At 45.9% G+C, this 17,856-nt stretch overlaps 8 protein-coding genes and 1 non-coding gene across 9 annotated transcripts; 4 read left to right on the top strand and 5 right to left on the bottom strand.

The window, feature by feature from the left end:
- Window positions 1-56: 56 nt before the first annotated feature.
- On the bottom strand, window positions 57-1,657 carry RhiXN_07485 (DNA-directed RNA polymerase I subunit A49; the record flags this gene model as incomplete). The annotated part of the gene is made up of 7 exons (XM_043327301.1): window positions 57-183; window positions 234-359; window positions 422-601; window positions 652-907; window positions 965-1,257; window positions 1,311-1,491; window positions 1,543-1,657. 7 exons carry the CDS (start codon window positions 1,655-1,657, stop codon window positions 57-59), a joined length of 1,278 nt encoding a protein of 425 aa, XP_043185773.1.
- A 625-nt stretch (window positions 1,658-2,282) lies between these two features.
- RhiXN_07484 (uncharacterized protein) lies at window positions 2,283-2,927 on the top strand (the record flags this gene model as incomplete). Its single annotated transcript, XM_043327300.1, has 2 exons — window positions 2,283-2,407; window positions 2,468-2,927. The coding sequence occupies 2 exons, from the start codon at window positions 2,283-2,285 to the stop codon at window positions 2,925-2,927; spliced, it is 585 nt and encodes a 194-aa protein (XP_043185772.1).
- A 1,740-nt stretch (window positions 2,928-4,667) lies between these two features.
- Window positions 4,668-5,507, top strand: RhiXN_07483 (polyadenylate-binding protein, cytoplasmic and nuclear; the record flags this gene model as incomplete). Its single annotated transcript, XM_043327299.1, has 1 exon — window positions 4,668-5,507. One exon carries the CDS (start codon window positions 4,668-4,670, stop codon window positions 5,505-5,507), a length of 840 nt encoding a protein of 279 aa, XP_043185771.1.
- Window positions 5,508-6,638: 1,131 nt separating this feature from the next.
- RhiXN_07482 (carbohydrate-binding domain protein) lies at window positions 6,639-7,589 on the bottom strand (the record flags this gene model as incomplete). The annotated part of the gene is made up of 6 exons (XM_043327298.1): window positions 6,639-6,726; window positions 6,787-6,941; window positions 6,998-7,093; window positions 7,149-7,251; window positions 7,310-7,341; window positions 7,401-7,589. 6 exons carry the CDS (start codon window positions 7,587-7,589, stop codon window positions 6,639-6,641), a joined length of 663 nt encoding a protein of 220 aa, XP_043185770.1.
- Window positions 7,590-8,659: 1,070 nt separating this feature from the next.
- RhiXN_12436 lies at window positions 8,660-8,750 on the bottom strand. The gene has a single exon. It is a non-coding gene; the product is annotated as a tRNA-Arg (tRNA).
- A 225-nt stretch (window positions 8,751-8,975) lies between these two features.
- On the top strand, window positions 8,976-10,654 carry RhiXN_07481 (NLI interacting factor-like phosphatase; the record flags this gene model as incomplete). The annotated part of the gene is made up of 7 exons (XM_043327297.1): window positions 8,976-9,359; window positions 9,409-9,462; window positions 9,518-9,634; window positions 9,693-9,797; window positions 9,850-9,951; window positions 10,004-10,169; window positions 10,227-10,654. The coding sequence occupies 7 exons, from the start codon at window positions 8,976-8,978 to the stop codon at window positions 10,652-10,654; spliced, it is 1,356 nt and encodes a 451-aa protein (XP_043185769.1).
- Window positions 10,655-10,991: 337 nt separating this feature from the next.
- RhiXN_07480 (uncharacterized protein) lies at window positions 10,992-11,893 on the top strand (the record flags this gene model as incomplete). The annotated part of the gene is made up of 6 exons (XM_043327296.1): window positions 10,992-11,201; window positions 11,253-11,318; window positions 11,374-11,430; window positions 11,487-11,609; window positions 11,665-11,769; window positions 11,825-11,893. 6 exons carry the CDS (start codon window positions 10,992-10,994, stop codon window positions 11,891-11,893), a joined length of 630 nt encoding a protein of 209 aa, XP_043185768.1.
- Window positions 11,894-12,189: 296 nt separating this feature from the next.
- RhiXN_07479 (protein tyrosine kinase domain-containing protein) lies at window positions 12,190-14,695 on the bottom strand (the record flags this gene model as incomplete). Its single annotated transcript, XM_043327295.1, has 16 exons — window positions 12,190-12,457; window positions 12,519-12,586; window positions 12,637-12,699; window positions 12,754-12,897; window positions 12,952-13,008; window positions 13,070-13,106; window positions 13,158-13,279; window positions 13,334-13,594; window positions 13,645-13,704; window positions 13,758-13,893; window positions 13,953-14,060; window positions 14,116-14,293; window positions 14,345-14,383; window positions 14,447-14,461; window positions 14,520-14,615; window positions 14,668-14,695. 16 exons carry the CDS (start codon window positions 14,693-14,695, stop codon window positions 12,190-12,192), a joined length of 1,680 nt encoding a protein of 559 aa, XP_043185767.1.
- Window positions 14,696-15,438: 743 nt separating this feature from the next.
- RhiXN_07478 (FAD-binding domain protein) lies at window positions 15,439-17,422 on the bottom strand (the record flags this gene model as incomplete). The annotated part of the gene is made up of 8 exons (XM_043327294.1): window positions 15,439-15,796; window positions 16,001-16,158; window positions 16,225-16,419; window positions 16,478-16,580; window positions 16,633-16,760; window positions 16,827-17,012; window positions 17,083-17,186; window positions 17,257-17,422. The coding sequence occupies 8 exons, from the start codon at window positions 17,420-17,422 to the stop codon at window positions 15,439-15,441; spliced, it is 1,398 nt and encodes a 465-aa protein (XP_043185766.1).
- Between the last annotated feature and the right edge of the window lie 434 nt (window positions 17,423-17,856).

The following is a 17,856-nucleotide window of genomic DNA, read 5'->3' as shown; positions in this document are numbered from 1 at the left end:
ACGTATACCAGCGGTACATGTCGCGGTTGAAGTCAATGAATCATGGGCATAGGCCTCTATTTTCCACCTCGTTTAGTCATAGATCTCGGTTTGGGGAATTCAAGTGGAACGGTCAATACTGCCCGGCGCTCATCCCCTGTTCCTTGAATTTTGCAGCCCAGTGACTTGAAGTAGGTCGTCAACCTGAAATGGCAGTCAATACATGAAATTCCAATGAATAATAAATGACGAACTTGACTGGAGAGATTTTCAGATCATTTGCCAAAGGCAAGATGACTGTCGAGAAGGCATCGATCCGCAAACACAGCGCAAGTAGGTATGTGAAAAGCTTGGTCTCTGTTTGCGACGTTACAGTTGGCCTAAAACCAAGCGATAAATACTAAATCCGTTTCAGTAAAATCAAGACGACTGAGATGCTCACCGTCCTCCTCTGGCGGTTTCCGTAAACCTCTCGAGCAATCCATCGAAAACCAAGTCAGGTACAGTCGCCGAGTCCAAGCGTTCTCGCAGCGCGGCTCGAGGATCCCCGGTGGCCTTTGATAACGTATGCGAGGCCGTCTGGCGGAATGCAAATAGAGTTGAGACATATATCAAACATTTTCTTAAAGTACTGATTAGTTCCCATTGAATAAATTGTTTATTAGGGCTCACAATTTTGATTTGCTGACCGACTCGCCATTAGCAAACAAGGCCCTCAGACGCCCGTTTATCCATATACTATGGCGATGGGGAAGCAGCGCTCGGCGGTCTTCGGGAGTTGTAGCGGCGAGGAATGGTTGGATCGATATAGATGTAAATTCGGCAGGAGGGATAACATTGGCAAGAGGATACGCATCGGATGGTGTGGAAGCAGAGAGATCAGGCGTAGGAATGAGTCGACTAGACAGAGACATTTCGGTGACTGCATCTAATATAAGAAGTGATTTGAGCGCCTCGATCAGAGGACCTTGGGGAAGCTACTTACCTTTGGTAGGAAGTGCACTTGTACCACCCCGCACACTATCGACTACGAAGTCCCGAACGTCTTTCATGGCCCCGACGTCAACCCGATTCCTCTCTGCTGCTTTAATGGCTGCCTTGGCCTTCTTTGTTCCGAATGCTTCTCCAAGGGCATTCCTGGCCTGCATCCGCTGCGCTTGGGATACAGCTTGAGTCTCCAGATTCTTGAGAGCTTTGACTGTGCGGGTAAGGTCATACAAGGGAGCAGGTCGGAATGTTATAGTATTGTCTTTTCGGTTGTGAACAGCCACCATGTACCTTGATAATAAGTTAGCAAATGGCACACTGGATAACCCTCAGTCAAAGCTTACTGGCAGGTATATCCATGTCCGGCAGCAGCATAATCCTGATTCGTGCTTACGTATTCGATCTGAGGAGTTTCAGAAACGAGAATAGTAGATGTGCTTTCAAGGGCTGCATCAGGGGCTGAGTATTTGGAGCGATACACATGAGCAGGAGTGCCGTTTGGAGGCGCAACTGATGGAAAGTGCGCTATGACTGGCCGTTAGGAAATTTTAAACAATTAAACTTCATATTTGTTACCCAAGACCGGTCCAACAAGTGTAGATGATGGTTCCAACACCTTCACTTTAGCCGCCGTGGGCGCCGCACTTTCGCTTTGATCTGCGCCGCGTTTACGTTTGAGGGAGGACGACATTGAGAAATTATTGATCACGTGCCGGGGCTCGGCTGACCTCATCACGTTGCCACTCAGAAGCGCTTGCTGCCGCAGGCGTTCCTTCTAACCCAGTTGACCAACACACGAGTCATGGAACATTCAAAGTCTAACACAATGTAGTCAGGTCCTATCTGCTAGCTCTATTCTAAAACGGGAGGATGTAGATATGGCGATAATTGCCGTTTTCGACAGTTTCTGAAAAGAAACCGCTTTGGTACTGAGATGCATTGACCGCCACTAACAACCAAATGCCGCCTCCAGATGATAGCGCGAGTAGTAGCAATGAGATTAAATACAAAAGGGATACAAAATATTATACCCCAGATGACACTGGCATATTTCCGTTCAAGATGTTCTATTTAAGGCAAGCCGCTTCAACTTTGATTATGCGTACCAATCCCTTAAGCTTATCTCTGATACGCGTGTCCCTAAATATGGATTTACAATGCGGTTTATCCATAATAAATAAATAAAAAGGTATATACTACATTTCAAACTGAACAACTTGTTATGTATAACGAACTTACGAATCCACGCAACCAAGGTGCATGCTACACGAGCGTTTGGGCCTCGTCGAACGTCTACCCCTCAACCAATCAAGGATATGACTCCAATGTACATTGAAGATGTGCAGCCTAGACTTCAAGGCTCAAGTGATAGCAATCCTATCATAATCCATGGCGTTACTGCAGAACAGTTTAGAAACTACCTTTTTGTTATTACGTGCCTGTGAGATATCTTCCTTCGCCCCATCAGTTACTTTTCGATCGTCTAATTTAAATGTTCTAGACCAGGTGATAAAGATCATTCCATCATTACAGATCAAACTCGAGCATACCAGGGCGGCCGACTAATATCCATTTGCACCCTGTACACCGACGTTGCAATTCTTGCTCGCTTTTTTGGGACAGTTGACCTTGAAGCATGGGCGATAAAGGCGCTTCAATCCATGTTCAAAAACCACCTTAACGCACTGGCTAATTCCACTTCATGTAAATGGACTACCGATGCTATACTTCGCCTCCGAGCCCTATCACGCGATACCGCACTCGAGTGCCCAGTGATGCCGTTCATTGAGTATTTTATCTATACCAGTTTGGAGGATGTGGCCGACCCATTTTCTCCGGACAACCTTTGCAACGCTTATACGTGCATAGATCTTTACAACGCTGTCAAGAAGCCGGATATCGACCCTGAACTACTCGGTTGTATATTTTTGAAGCTACTGTCTCTTGGTCACCGCTCTTAGGGTTAGTCACAGTGTACGACCCGGAAGGATAAAGCAGCACTATATGCTGCCCAGGTCCGGTTTGTCGATGCTAATACTGAGCTTAAGAAGTTGGGATGGTTGAACGAAACACTGGCTTTCTTTGGGTGCGACACTTGTAGACCCAAGCTTATGACTGTCTGGGAGCGGTATTTTGGTGACCTCGGACAGGGCCTAGGTTCTAACCTGCCTTTGAAAGATGTTTCCTTGCTGTCTCAGGTGGCTAATAATCACTGGATGCTCTACAAAGAGTTTAAGGGTGTCTTGTGGGGATGTTTCTCATACGAGTGCATGATATCAATCAACGCGTTATTGGGAAAGATTTCCAACAATATAAGAGAGCTCTATGAAGAAGTAGCATCCGTATTTAAAGAGATCAATGAGTAGGATAGGCACGTGTTTTCCCGTTCCAAAATAGCTAACTATTTGTGATATAGGGAGTTTTAAGCGTGGATACCACTGAAGGGGGCTGAAATTAGAGCAGAAGCCAAATTTATGAACAAGCTGAAAATCAAAGCTTGGGTGCCAGCAAGACTATTGGTTGATTATAGAACAGTTGTGTACTAGCAGCAAATCTTTCTTGCAATCAAAACCGTGACGCAAAACGACGATAGAAAGTTCAAAAGGAAGGTCATGCTAAATACCTGTTAGGTAACGGCTACCCGGCGCCTAGCACCGGCATCGGCGCCAAATGAACGAACGGACGGACGGACATTGGGAGGGGACTAGATGGATTCACTGTATATACATGTTTGTACCCCGTGCCTTATAAGGCCGGGCCGGTTGCATCCAGGCTGCCCCCAGTTCAAGTGACTTTTGGACTGCCAACGTCTTAAGCTTAAGGTCCGACTGGCTAGTCGCTCATCCGACTTCCAATACCCAACTATCTGTCCAAGAAATTCTAGATCATGTGACCAAGTTAGGATTCGGTGATTCGAATCACCACCGTGCAAGCCAAGATCAAGATTTACTTTAGATATATCCACTTGTTAGATTTAAAGACCTCTTTTACTCTTGAGAACATTATTGCTACAATATGCAACACCCCGAGCCTTCAACAGATCGAGATTTGGGTGCTGATCCTGGGATTCCCTACCATCTAACAAATTCTACTAATAACCAGAATTCTCGAATGGACCACGCTGTCAGTTCTACCACAGCGTACTCGAGAGATGCGAAGTACTATCTTCCGGATGACAGTGGCGTATTCCTCGTAGATAACACGTTATTCAAGGTATTTCATATTTTAGTCGTTGACCACTGTGTACCAATAACCTGTTCTCTCTCGCCGTGGATAGTTGCCAACACCTCGCCGTGTGCATGTCCAAAACGCATAAAACACACCTTTATACGGCAAATATTACATTTTACACATCATATATATCGAATGTACTTGAAACATTCTCACATTCTCATAATCTCACTTATTCAAGCTGCACGCTACACAAGTGTTCGGGCCAAGGCCGGTCCTAGTTCCCAAATTAAAAAAGGGAATTGTTCCTACGTATATCGAGGACATAATACCGAGGCTTCCGGACTCAAGTGATGGAACCCCCATCGTACTTCCCTATATTACAGCGAAGCAGTTTAGGAACTACCTTCTTGCAATTACTTGTCGGTAAGATACTCCGATCTACTGTGTGACCCTTTCAAGTCATTCAACCCAAAGCCAATAGACCAGGAGATGAAAACTACTCGAAGCTCGATAGATATGGATACATAATGTGCCATGGCGAACAGCTTCAGGATTTATACACCCTCTACGTTGATATTGCAACCCCTGCTCAGCTTTTCGGCATGATCAAACTTGAAGATTGGGCGATAGATAAATTGCATTTCATGCTCAAGGGATCGAGTGAAACAGTCAAAGAACTCATCTCACTAGCTGAAAAGTGGAGTGCAAGCACATTACTGGAGCTCAGGACTTTATCGCGCAACACTAAGCTTGAGCGGCCTGTGCTGTCATTCATTCAGCGTCTTATTTCCCTTAACCTCCATGACGCAACCAGGTCCGACTTTCTTGGCTCTTATACGTCCGTTGATATCTTCAATATCATTAAAGCTTCAGACTACCAGAGCACTCAGGTGGGGGTATCTGCAAGTAATTCTGTTTCGTTCATAGACCGGCTTCAGAGCTTGATGGGCTATCCGACATCAAATAACTCAGCTCCATTTCCGAACCCGCTCATTCTCAGTGAACCTGGTGATGACTCTGTACTGCTCGGTTATATTTTCTTGAATGTCCTATCTCTTGGCCATCGCTCTCGGATTTGGTCGGGTCGGATTAATCGAAAAGATAAAGCGATACTGTATGCCGCGCAGGTTCAATTCGTTGACGCTTTAACGGAGTTCCAAACGTTGAAGAAATGGGTTGTACCCGATCCTCCACGGGAAATAACCTCTTTATCCACACTTTGCCCAGAATGCAAAGATATCATCATTAATTCATGGAAAAGCTTTTTTGGGGAGTTCTGCCAGAAAATGGGTTCGGGCTTGCCTTTGAAAGATGTGAGCTTGCTTTCTCAAATTGCCGATTTCCACAGGAAATCTGAGGAGGAGTAGGAAAATAAAACGCGAGGTTGTATGAACTTTCTGACGGCAAAATCACTCTCCTTCAAGTTATGTACTCCTGAAGAACCGTTGAAATTTCTTGACCTCAATATGCAAAAGTTTTACGAAGAAGTAGCTTTTCGGTACAAAATGCTCGCTGAGTACAAATAACTTAATCACCAGTACTTTCGGATAAGCTGAACTTATATTGATAGGGAAATTGGGGTGAAATTGGTCTAAAGGTGTTAAAATAGGGCAAGATCTGCCTAGAACTCGGGAGGAGACTATTCTGGTGAGATTGATTATAAGATTCACAACGGAAGGTATTGCTGCTTAGCCAAAACTTTAGGAATCTAGGGCAAGTCTTGTGGATATGCTGGTTATCGATCCTGCTTGTGTATGTTAACTTCGTGAATACGATGTAATATAGAGATTAATCAGACGACTTAATCAAGCTGAATGACAATCCGTAAGTCACTTCTATTCGTAGTTGAAGCTAAGTAGATACAGAACTTTTTGGGTACGAGCCCGTTAAAAGGAGACAAGTACCATACATGATCAACGCAATAACCGATAAACGAGTGGCTGATTATGTAACGAGTAACGGACAGGAATAAGATAGCAATAAGTGAAAATAGTTACCTATTCGTTACAGTATCTCTACGGGGCCCCGAAAATCTCGGGAGCGCTCCGGGACTCGCTATTGTCGGTGAGCATTCCGGAGCGTTTGATATGACGCTCGGAAGTGCTCGTGGAGTGCTCCCAAGTGCTCGCCGAGCAATCCGGATCCGTCGGATCCTAACGAGGAGGCTCCCAAAACCGGAGCACTCCAGAGCGCTCCCGGGTTTTTGGGGCCCCGTAGAGATATTGTTCTACCAGTTCTAGCTTTCTCGTCCATGCACACAAATCAGATACAGTAGTATCCGAGTACCACAGTGGGATACAAAACAGATCCTACGGGCTTTAATTTTTGAGTAGTTACTGCCCAAGTTTTCACGTCTTGTTGGTGGATCCACACTCATAACACTCGACTGACAAATGAAACAAATATGAATTCCGCCTACAACAATACAATCATAGGGAGAGGAGAATGCCATGCCGAATATCCAACCATTAATCCTAGCCACTATACGCGTGGGTTATTTAGCAGGCGCCATTGTCCTGCCAGACACCACTACCACCGGTGCTAGGGGTTTCATACTGAGTCCACCACTTGGCAGTCCACAAGTGTCTGCAAATCGGTGGACAAATCTCAGCGTACGCACACACATTAAGATGCCGAGTTGCTTACCCCCCATAAGTGCACCTCTGACCTCCAGTGTAGACTGTAGCGGATCCGTAAGCGGGAACGCCAGAGCACTGGCCTCCACCACCAGTGTTTCCGCCTCCAACCGAAGCTTGAGCTTGGGCAATCAAAGCGCGGGCGGTAGATTCAGCTTGGTCGTACTAGGGATAGTGGTCAGTGACGGTTAGTCAAGCGTTCAAGCCCATGAAGTACGTACACGATCAGGGAACTCAGAGCGTTGAACAGACTGGGCGAGTTGGCCGGCGGTATATCCTGGGAAGTTCCTGTCATTGACAATAGCTTGATCGAGATACTAAAGCAATTATGGAGTGAGTATAATTTTTAACAGGGCTCAAGTTGACGGTTACCTTGTTGGTGCTGTAGTCGACGTTCATGATTTGGTCGTAGGTTCCCCATCCTTGGCTAGGGCGCTGCTGGAAAACACCGATTGAGTCCTGGTCACCACACGGCCTGTATCATCATGATTCAGCTTGATACACGAACAATCGATTCATAAGTGAGTACTTACAGATTGTTAACATGAGATTCGATCCAGGCAGTCTGAGGATGAAGCATATAAGTAACTTGCACTTCAATGTGCTTCAAGTGAATTCACATACCTCGAAGGTGCTGAGCAAGACCTTGGCGGTAACACCACGAGATTGAGTGATGCGGTAGACCTGGTCACGGACACCTGCATCGGCATATGAAGGGATGGTTTGGCAATCCCTGGCCTTGACAGCAGGAGCTGCGAAAGACACTTGGAAGAGGGAGAGCCCAACAGTGAGAGCAAGTGCGAAAGTCCTCATGGTTATTTTTTTTTTCTTCGTGAGACTGATGGAGAAGAGACCTGTTGGTGCTGGAGAGCTATTGTACTCTCATCTAGTGCCTTTATACTGTGAGAGCAACGCATATACTCCCGAAACAACCACCTTGTATTCTAACCTGATAGTTCAATCCATCCTATCACCCATGTGGTAGCACGTTACGCGTTATCGGCTGAAAGCAGGAAGAGAGACAGTACAAACAGACAACGGCGTGGAAGATGCCGCCTGCGTACCCGAGTGTTTATCGGCATATACGCGCTCCGGTCGGTACGTACACAACGAGAAACGTGTTCTTGGGCAGCATGGACGTCGGGATCTCCCCACGTCTAAGAAGCAATGTTGAATACCAATAGCCTCCCGTGACTCGCCAAGCATATGCCTGGGTATTTCGGGAGACAGATATCATAAGCAACATGTCCGCATTGGTCGGAGTGCAGCGTTCTTAAACATCGAGAACTCAGTCCGATTGGATTCAATATCTGGCTAATGTTTCGCCACTTTTCGCACAGCAGGAGGCGTCAAAAGGAATACAGTGGCCCTTAAACCGATGGATTAGTGTCAAGTCCCCAAGTGGCGCATAATAAAACTAGCGTATATGGGCAGTAATCGAGTGCGAAATTAATTATGGGCAAACAAGAGTCACGCTTGACAAATTTCAGCGTGATGACAGCGCCAAACAATTCCTTGATCGGGCCGCTCGCTAAAGTTCGCTAAAATTCGCCTGTTAAGGCGGGAAGGAGTAAGGCCGACGATACCAGGCCGATATATAATTCCGATCAGGCCGTGAAAATCAAACAAGCTAAATCGTACAGATATATCAGCGCAATGTGCCAAAGAACGTGGAAACAATATCATGGTGAAAGCAAACGAGTTGGCAACTCCCAGCACGGCTCAGTTGTTGGAGTTTGACTATGTTACGATGTTATTAGTGGTCAATCTCAGTGAGGAACAGGAAAGCTGCTGGGTATGATAGGAATTAAAGATCGGCTATTAAAACAATAAAAATAGCCGAATATCTTTAAAATGTATGCGTACTGGCATAAAGTAACCTCTACCACGCATGGGGATCGAACCCACAGCCTTCGCCTGTCGTTGTGACGCGCGTCATAGGAGGGCGACGCTCTACCATTGAGCCAACGCGGCGTACGAAATAAACTAGGATTTTCGTACTGGATCTGCGTTTACTATAATATACAATGAGAACTTACCTGACTATCATATAAAGGAGTGATACAACCAATATAGCGAGGGAGTAATCAATCAGAAAACCAAGTTTTGCTTGCGATCGCTCGATTCAAGGAAGATCTCCGGGCGGCTAACCATCATTTCACGTGACCTGTGGATTTTGTGCCCGACCAAGCTCACCCAATGGCCGTTCCGAGGCTGGTCGCTCGTTCTCTCATCCAGCGAAGACTTACATATGCGCTTCCAATTCGACAAATAACCACACCTCCCCCACCGCCGCCCCCAAACCCGACCTCGACCGATGAACCACTGAAACCCAAGAGTCTACCCTCGCTTGACATCTCACCGATTGAAGCACCTCCGCCTCCGAATACACCATCTGACAAGTCCAGTGGTGAAAGGACGGGCGCGCGTTCTGCAAAGGACTCTTTGAGTTCGATCGAAAAGAAACGCCAAACCTTTGCGAGATGGACTATTGCATTTGGGCTCGCAGGCATAATTGGTGGAGCCATCTACATGGGACGGGAGTGGGAGAGCGAGGAAGAGAAAAAGGCTATTGGTGGAGGGGTAAGTCGGTATTTGACACATTGGGGTTTTAATCCAATTATCTTTACAGGAAGATTTATCACTATTCGGTCGGTCTAAAGCACGAATAACTGATGTTTTTAACGTGAGTCAAATACCATGCTGGAGGAAACTGACAAGTGCTTATAGCCATCCTCTAGTACTTCAATAAGCCTGCTTGGACCGAGCTTTTGCCTCCCCCACTTCCTCCGCCACACCAGAGACCATACACCTTGGTCATCTCACTCGACGACTTGTTGGTTACATCGACCTGGGATGTGCGTCTCTGCCTTACAAATCAGGAATTCATTTCACTAATGTACCTGTAATATACAGCGACAACATGGATGGCGTACAGCTAAAAGGCCAGGTGTAGACTATTTCCTTGGATATCTCTCCCAGTTCTATGAAATCGTCTTATTTACCACCCAAGCGGCATACGTAAGCAAATTCATTTATACCCAGATTTACCAATTACTTACAAGTTGAACAGACCGCTATCCCCGTCGTTGAGAAGCTTGATCCTTTCGGAGCTTTTATCCTCTATAAACTCTTCCGTGAAGCCACTCGAACTACAAAGGATGGGCTCGTTAAAGTAAGTCAGGCTGGTTCAAAATCTAATGGGGGGTCTAACAATTTTTGTGAAGGATTTGAACTATTTGAACCGAGATCTCTCAAAAGTTATCGCTATCGACACCGATAAATCGAAGTACGCAGAGAACCCCGACAATGCCATTGTTATACCTAAATGGCGCGCAGATGGATCCAGTGGTGACCCGGCTGGGCTTGTTGGCTTGATCCCCTTCTTAGAATGTAAGCGAACCTGCAAACATTTCTTATTAATTTTGGACTTATCTTCTATTTCTCCAGCAATTGCGATCCATTCACCACCTGACGTACGTCCAATCCTCAAAGCCTACCAGGACAAGGACATCGCCAAAGCATACGCGGCTGTCGAAGCGGAGCAGAAACGCAAAGTTGTTGAAGAGTGGGAAAAGAAGCGCAAATCCGGAGGCGGAAGTGGTAATATGGCGATCGGCGGATTATTCGGTTTCGGAGGCGCCAAGAAACAGCATCCTGCAGACCAACCTCCCCTGACGTATTTGGAGCAACGCCGCAAAGAGTATCAAGATCTTTACAAGCAGGATCAGGCATACTGGGCTGAGAATTCGGAGAAGTTCAGGAAGATGATGGAGGAGGATCGTGAGAGGCAAATGAAGGAAATGGGTGGAAGTTTGCTTGGTTGGATGGGCATGGCTCCACCCAAGGACCCAAAGGAACAAGAAAAGAAAGCATAGACGTTCTGGGCGGTTCATTCAGTACAGGAGGTAATGCCCAATTCCACTGGTATTATTATCATCGCACCACTCAATTAAATCAGTGTATTAAATGACTCACGCTCCTTTTTTGGACCTCTCGAAAGCCATTGGCTTTGAACTGATTCATTAAAGTATAGTCCTAAATAAAAACCAACTAATTTCATAATGATCGCCGATCCAAGCACAGCCACATTACAACTCTCGATCCTGGCCTTGCCATGAACGACATGACGCGTAATGACTTCAAACAACCTGAAGCTCCACTTGTGTATTGTGTATAAAGCCTGGACCCATATTATCTCTCTTAACTACTACCATGCGCACTCGCCAGCTCGTACTTACTCTCATCCCACTCTTGAATCTTTACGCAACTCGAACTTTTGCCTCTCAGAGCGTTCTATCTGCGATGTCCGGTACCATTATTACTAATACTGATGTCACCCGTCTCGCCAACGGAGTGGAAGTGCAAAACTCTGGTATTCCATTGGAGGGAAAACGCAAGCAAGTTGTAGAGGACGTTCTCAACGTGAGTAACCAGGTTCAATTGTGGGCCCGTAGTTAACTGTGAGGCATGTAGTTGTTTAGCTCCAAGCCTAGTCAAGACATTCTCCATCGCACATGGAGGCAAGATGCTATATTTGAGGTTCGTTTCTAATAATGGAGAATTGTGGCTTGGTATCAATCTCGGCCACGAATAGGATCCCCTGAGCAAATGCTTTGGATATAAAGAGTTTGCGCCTCAGTGGTATGGCTTGGTAGGCGCCTATGAATTTGGCCTTTGAGGGATGAACACTGACAGAGCTCATTTTAGGAAAAATTATTCCCGACTTCCCGTACTTTGTCGTACAAAGTTATTTCTTCGACCAACGACCCCCGCCGCATCACATATGAACAACAACAAGAATATACCGTTCGGTTTATTGGAACAAAAAAGGTAATGCAAACTTTTCCCTAATTCAGGTTGACATGCGCCTAAACTGGCCACACAGCTCATGAACTCCACCGTCGTTATCGATCTCGACGAAAACGATCAGATCGTGAAACTCGAGGACAAATGGAACGGAAATGATCAGCCTACTCGCTTTGGTGCATTAGTAAGACACGGTTTTCTATGCTCCAGATAATCGCGCTGATATAATGATTTCATAGTGGTTGCGCCGCTTGAATGCTATGACTATCCCTTGGTTGGTATCGGTACCCAAATCGAAGGAAAATTGAAGACGATGTATAACAGCTCTTTGCCTGAACCTATGCTTGATAAAGCCCATGTATGATATATAATGTGTAGTCAATAGAATTTCAACCAAGTTGCTTAGCATAAGCAAGCAAGTGAATAACCTCGATCAACCATGACCGAGTCCCACGGTTAGATAAGCTTAGTCAAGATGCACAACGTAATATGATGGTATTTATTTTGAATGGGGTACAGGCACAATGTGGCTATAAACTAAGGGTATTCGAAACGCGAAGCGCATATATACACGAGGCACCAGCCAAAGCATAGCGATTAAAGGCTAATTAGAATCAGGGTTAGCTTCAGAATTAATCATCTCAAGCTCATCAACAACATCTTGAATCGTAGGTCGCTCCTCCGGCTCCATGTTCCAGCATTTCTCAAGGAGCGTCCATGTTTTGTCGGGAAGCGGCGCATACTTGTCAAATTCTGGATAATCCTCTCGTTTGGGAGTTCTGCCTGCCATTATTTCGGCGCAGATTCGGTGGTCTTTGACATGTTGATGATACGGTTCAAGGCCTGAATAGAGCTGCAACGCTGTCATTGCCCTATATGATTTGGGTGAGTGATCCAAGTACAAGAATATGCACAAGGAGTGTGAACACTTACCACGACCATATATCAGAAGAAGGATCCATTTGGGGGTCACCGGATATGGAGTCTATTATTTCAGGCGCCTGAATGGACACATAAGACATGATTCTGTTAGCTATGGGTGGGTGCTCACCTTCCATCTACATATACCGTCTTCACCAGTGAGTTCCGGAGGCGGTTTACTACGGATCTGCCTCTGTAGAAAAACCGATGTTAGTATCGTCTGTTGTAGTCTAAAAATACGACGTACTTTAGTCAGGGCAAACCCGTTGAGACATCCCTGTTCGATACCCCCTTCCATCTTGATCAAGACATTCTCGCCCCGTATTGAACCGTGAACGCAAGGCTCGTCTAGTTGATGTAAATATTTCAGCCCCAAGGCTGCATCACGGACCTGCGTAAAACATACTCAGATTATTAGACCAGACAACACTCGATCTCGACTCACAATCTTCGCAACATCAACATATGAACCTTGCAGGCGTGCATTCCGAATAAAATTGACCTGCATAGTGAACACATATACCTTGAGACTTGTTAATGAGAGCGATAGACGTGTTCCTTACCGCGTCGCCATCTGGAATCCATGGAGAAACGAAATATCTATACTTTTGATAAGTTCAAAGTACCGGGCAACAAAAAGAGTAGGCTAACACTCTGAAGTGGTCCCAAGAGCCAGGCTCCTCCGCCTTCATGACTTCAACGCCCATCCCGAGAAAAGGAAGAATGTATTTGTTGTCGAATGATTGCCAGGTCGTGGCGTGTCGTAGAATTCGCTAATTAACGTTCGTGAGTACTCCTGTAAAATTATGCGCCAGCCGGATACTCACCCTACCAAAGTTCCTTCCGTTGTCGTCGTGCAAGCCGGGCTTGTGTGCAGAAATTTTGATGGCCACCTTCTCTCCGTTCATAAGTTCACCTTTGTAAACGCCAAAGCGCCTCCCGTCACCGTGGGATTTACTCCCTCTATATACAATCTGTTCTGATAGGATCATTTCCCGGGGAATTCTCTTGCCAGCATATTGTCGCATAATCCGTTGTAGGTCTTCTTCACTTGCTTGGATCTCTTTTTGAAGGTCAGACGAAGATGACTTGATAAATGATGTTAGCACCCATTGAAATTAGGTCATAATTGGCTCACGCTGGTTTGTTGCGCCAGTATCTGTCGTTGTACGTTCAAAATCTCTGCACCTTGTACTAACTATTCCAGAAATTAATCTATTTGAGTTTGGTATATAACAGTAAGATACGTACCTGGAACTTCGTCTGGATGCGCCCAAGGGCCGTACGACATCGCTCGATTCGGTTGAGAATCGCCAGTCTACTCCGGGCTCTCGCGATTTCACTAGTGCCATAATGATTTAGATGGGCAAGTGTGTTTGTTAGTTCCCTGAGCGACATCATAATTAACCACATTTCTAAAAAATATCATTCAGAGGACAGACGTACTTCCTCATCCTCGTCACTTCATCATTGAGTTCGGGTGATGTTGGGTTTAGATCCTGCATTCGGTCGAATAAAAATTCGCAGTTGCTCTCTAGTACTTTAATCTCCGCCCTTGATGCGATCGCGTTTAGTTAGAGTTATATGAACTCAAAGAACCAAGACCTACGTGACTTTATTATCCGCCTGAACATGGTGCAGCACTTCTTTCATCAGGCTCCGTATCTCCTGTATCCCGGGCAGGGTGGCGAGTCTAGCCACAGAGTCTATGATGGATCCTCCAACCTCGATGGGGATGGGTGGTATTGGACCAAGTTCGTCGTCAGAATCGCGGACGGGTATTGAGTCTAGGACGGGTTTAATTGATGTTTAGGTCGTAAATTATTTTGGCCACCCACCATGTCCGTCGCCCTCAAAAAGATCTTGATCTTCTGGGTCTGTACATTAGGATGAGGAGTGTATAAGAAACACGGCCTTTAATACGGAACTATGCTACATACGCTGAGGCTCTGGAGCTAATTCACAATCGAGTTATTAGCAAATGTTGATTCGTCTCCGCAGCAAAGGACTTACGGGTGTTGACCACCGAGGGCGCTGGAGATGGTGTATTGACGACGGGAACTCCGCCCTTCAAGCCGTATCTCTCGGCCTTGGATTTTGGCTTGGACGCTGAAGTCAATGAGCCCTTCAACCTGGTAATCATACTTTCATGGAGACTTACCGAAGAGACTTGAGATGAAACGATTCATTTACGACCTAGACGAACAGTTAGAGTGGAGAGTATGTTGTCGAGTAAACCACTGCGCGCGGTATTATATAGGGCATTGCCATCATATCCAAAGGGAGACATCTGATTTGTTATCTCGACACGTTCCCATCTCCATATTTGTCGACACAAAGGTTGCCACACATTAAGCCACCTCTTGCTTTGTGTTATGTTTGAAATAGATAGCTTCACAGCCACTACTGTCATACTAGAAAATAATTGACAAAGACTTGCTATCAAAAAATACGTGACAATCAAGAAGCACGCCCTGTGATGTCCCTTAGACAAAGCTATACCACAAAGGTCAAACTTCGTTTGAGTGAGCACTAGTGTTCGATATGAGTGAGTTATACACCTTGCAAGAACTACATACCTGAAGGGAGAATGTCTATCAACGTATTAAAGGAACGACATAGTCATACTCGCAGCTAACCTTAACCAAGTCTCTGACACAACAGCACTGACACCCATACGTATTTGCAAATGTATAATATGTCTCAATCAACAGCAGTCATGGATAAACCGAGCCCAAAGATACCTCAACGATTCGTGCCGTCCTCAGTAGTACTAGTACATAAAATTAAAATCATAAAGTCATAGACCATTACGGCGCTTAGCGGACTTACCAATCACATCCAAACATCCCTCTATCCAATCGATGTCAGAACCGGTAACCTCCTGCAAGCCTCATAATATTCTTGGGATCGCACTTGGTCTTGATTTCCCTCAATCTTTCCAAATTAGGGCCATATATGCTATCCAAGGCAATTGAATGTCGGACATGATGCAATGCATAAGGAAAGACACTTGCGAGGTAAGATCCTCAGTTGCTGAAGCATAATTTCCATACTTGATCTGTTTCGATCCCCCAATATCTTGACCCTCGGCAATTGCTTGTTCGCGAATGGATCGAGTGCTTTCTTCGAGGGCTTCTTGATACCACTCATCATGTTCCTCCCCTACCCAGGCATAGTACAGGTTGAGGGGAGCGAGAAAGTCGTCGTGAGGGTATGCGCCTCCCTTGCTTCGCTTAGTCATTGATGGCAAAAACGGCTCTACATCATATGAGATGAAAAATCCAAACCTGAGGGCCGCGTGACTTCCCCAGGTCCATAGTAATTGTTAGTCGAAGACGATGTGCCATTGATTAGCTTGTGCAATTACCTTAGTCTGGTTTAATACTTGTTCAATTAGCGAAAGAGAATAAGTCTTGAGTGATACCGTATTAAATGCACCTCTAGAGTGACGCCTTTATAAGATTCTGGGTGTAGTTATATAGATGACATACCTGAAACCATATGTGGCATCCGACGGGCTGACCCCTACCAGGCTGAGGAAGCTACGAGTAGACACGTCCGAAGTGAAATGAGGGATTGAAGTAAATCGGTCAAACAATCCAGCTGGCGGCGTCGGGCCATCGTAAAACATTAGCAATGAGACCCCTGGCTACAAGTTATATAATTTCGAGTCAGGTCTTCCTAAACACGCATATATACACATTCATCAACCTACCTGACCAAGTAAGAAGTTGTAGGTCGTGATAATGCCTGCCTTGGGGTCGGTTACATTCGCGACAAAGTCGGCAGTTGCCTTGTTGACTTTGTCCAGGTTACTGGCGGTGAACGTCTGTAGTCCGCCCCAAACCTGGCCTTGTGGAAACGCGAGAAGTGTGAACTTGGTGACAATACCGAAGTTATTGAAGCCGCCCTGAAGTAAAGATGTGGCTCATGAATAATTCTATGCATCGATCAGCACGAAGACTTACCTTGAGCCCAAAGAAAAGATCCGGGTTCTTTGTTTCCGTCGCAGTAGTGAGAGTCCCGTTGGGAAGAACCAGTTCAAAGGCCGTCACCGTATCAATAGTGAGTCTACGCGACTTTCAGCTGCGCTTGAGGATACTCCCCGATTAAGCTAACTGACCCATATTGATTGCTGAGCCAGCTATAGCCTCCGCCGAGGGTAAATCCCCCTACGCCTACTCCAGTAACTCTTCCACCCACGACATTAACTCCGTGCGGTTCAAGAGCGGCATAGACTGAATCCCAAACCTTTTGCCATCAACAGAGGTAAATGTTAGCGCTCAAATCACCGAGCAGATACCCGCCCAAGCTTACCAATCCTGCGCCAATATCGACTGTTCCAACTGAGCCGTCAGCTACAGCAGGGGCCGGGTGATATGTGACCTCGCTAAACTTGAACAGGGCTATTTGAACCCCGGGAGTAGAGGAAAACCCTGGGTTCGTAGCGTGTCCACCAGAACGGACACCGAACGGAGTTGATGTATTGGCAATGATCTTCAGCTAGATAAGTGGGCGCCTCTTGTGAGCGACAAAATTCCTTGATAAGCCCTATGTGGAGTACGGTACTTACGATAGTGGAAATGTCGTTCCGATTACCAGGCTCTACGACACATGCTGAATTCTGACTGCTAGATGAGGCCCAATGACTGTTTCCTTTGATATATAGAGGGTGGACTGCATGTAGTGACGTTCAAACCAGCTGTTTCAGCATTCATGTCAGGGACCCAAGCCACAATAACTCAACGAAAGTAGTAGACTCCGGTAGAGTTTGAAACAGCGCTTTGGATGGTCTTGCATACAGCAGTGTAATCCGACTCTGCAAGTTCATTCTCGATATCTCTCGGCACAGCGAATACGGAGACCGCCCCGAGCGTCAAGAAGGTCGAGATTGTTCGCAAACAGACCCACATCGTTGTGGTGAATAGATGATTTCCCGGTTTTCATGCGAACTTGTAGTTTAAATAGGGAACGTTAGAGCATCTCTGCGGAAGAGCTGGAAAATGAACTTGCCTCCCGGCGTGCTTGGATAGCGTGGTGTCCCATATGGCTAGATTCCTCTCAATACGCAGAGGAGTTGGTTCCATGTGAACCCAGTGTTTTCTAGATGCGGCGAGTTCTGTTGTACAAAATGATTCCACTGAAGCCCCGGACTGTTCAGACGAATAGATACAAACCGGTCCAAAGCTTAACCAATGAAAGACATACAGTGTGCTCATATGGAGATAAGCTGTGGCGTTTATACTCTCGATATCCGATCCGTGCGGCTCTCCCATATGTGCATTACACTTGGTCCATTTCTGGGATCTATTGAACTTTTGCCTCGCACAGAATTGTTAAGCTAACC

Source organism: Rhizoctonia solani, chromosome 13, assembly GCF_016906535.1.
Source record: "Rhizoctonia solani chromosome 13, complete sequence".
NCBI lineage: Eukaryota > Fungi > Basidiomycota > Agaricomycetes > Cantharellales > Ceratobasidiaceae > Rhizoctonia > Rhizoctonia solani.
The sequence above is the reverse complement of the archived record's forward strand: the minus strand, read 5'-3'. Positions and strand labels throughout refer to the sequence as shown.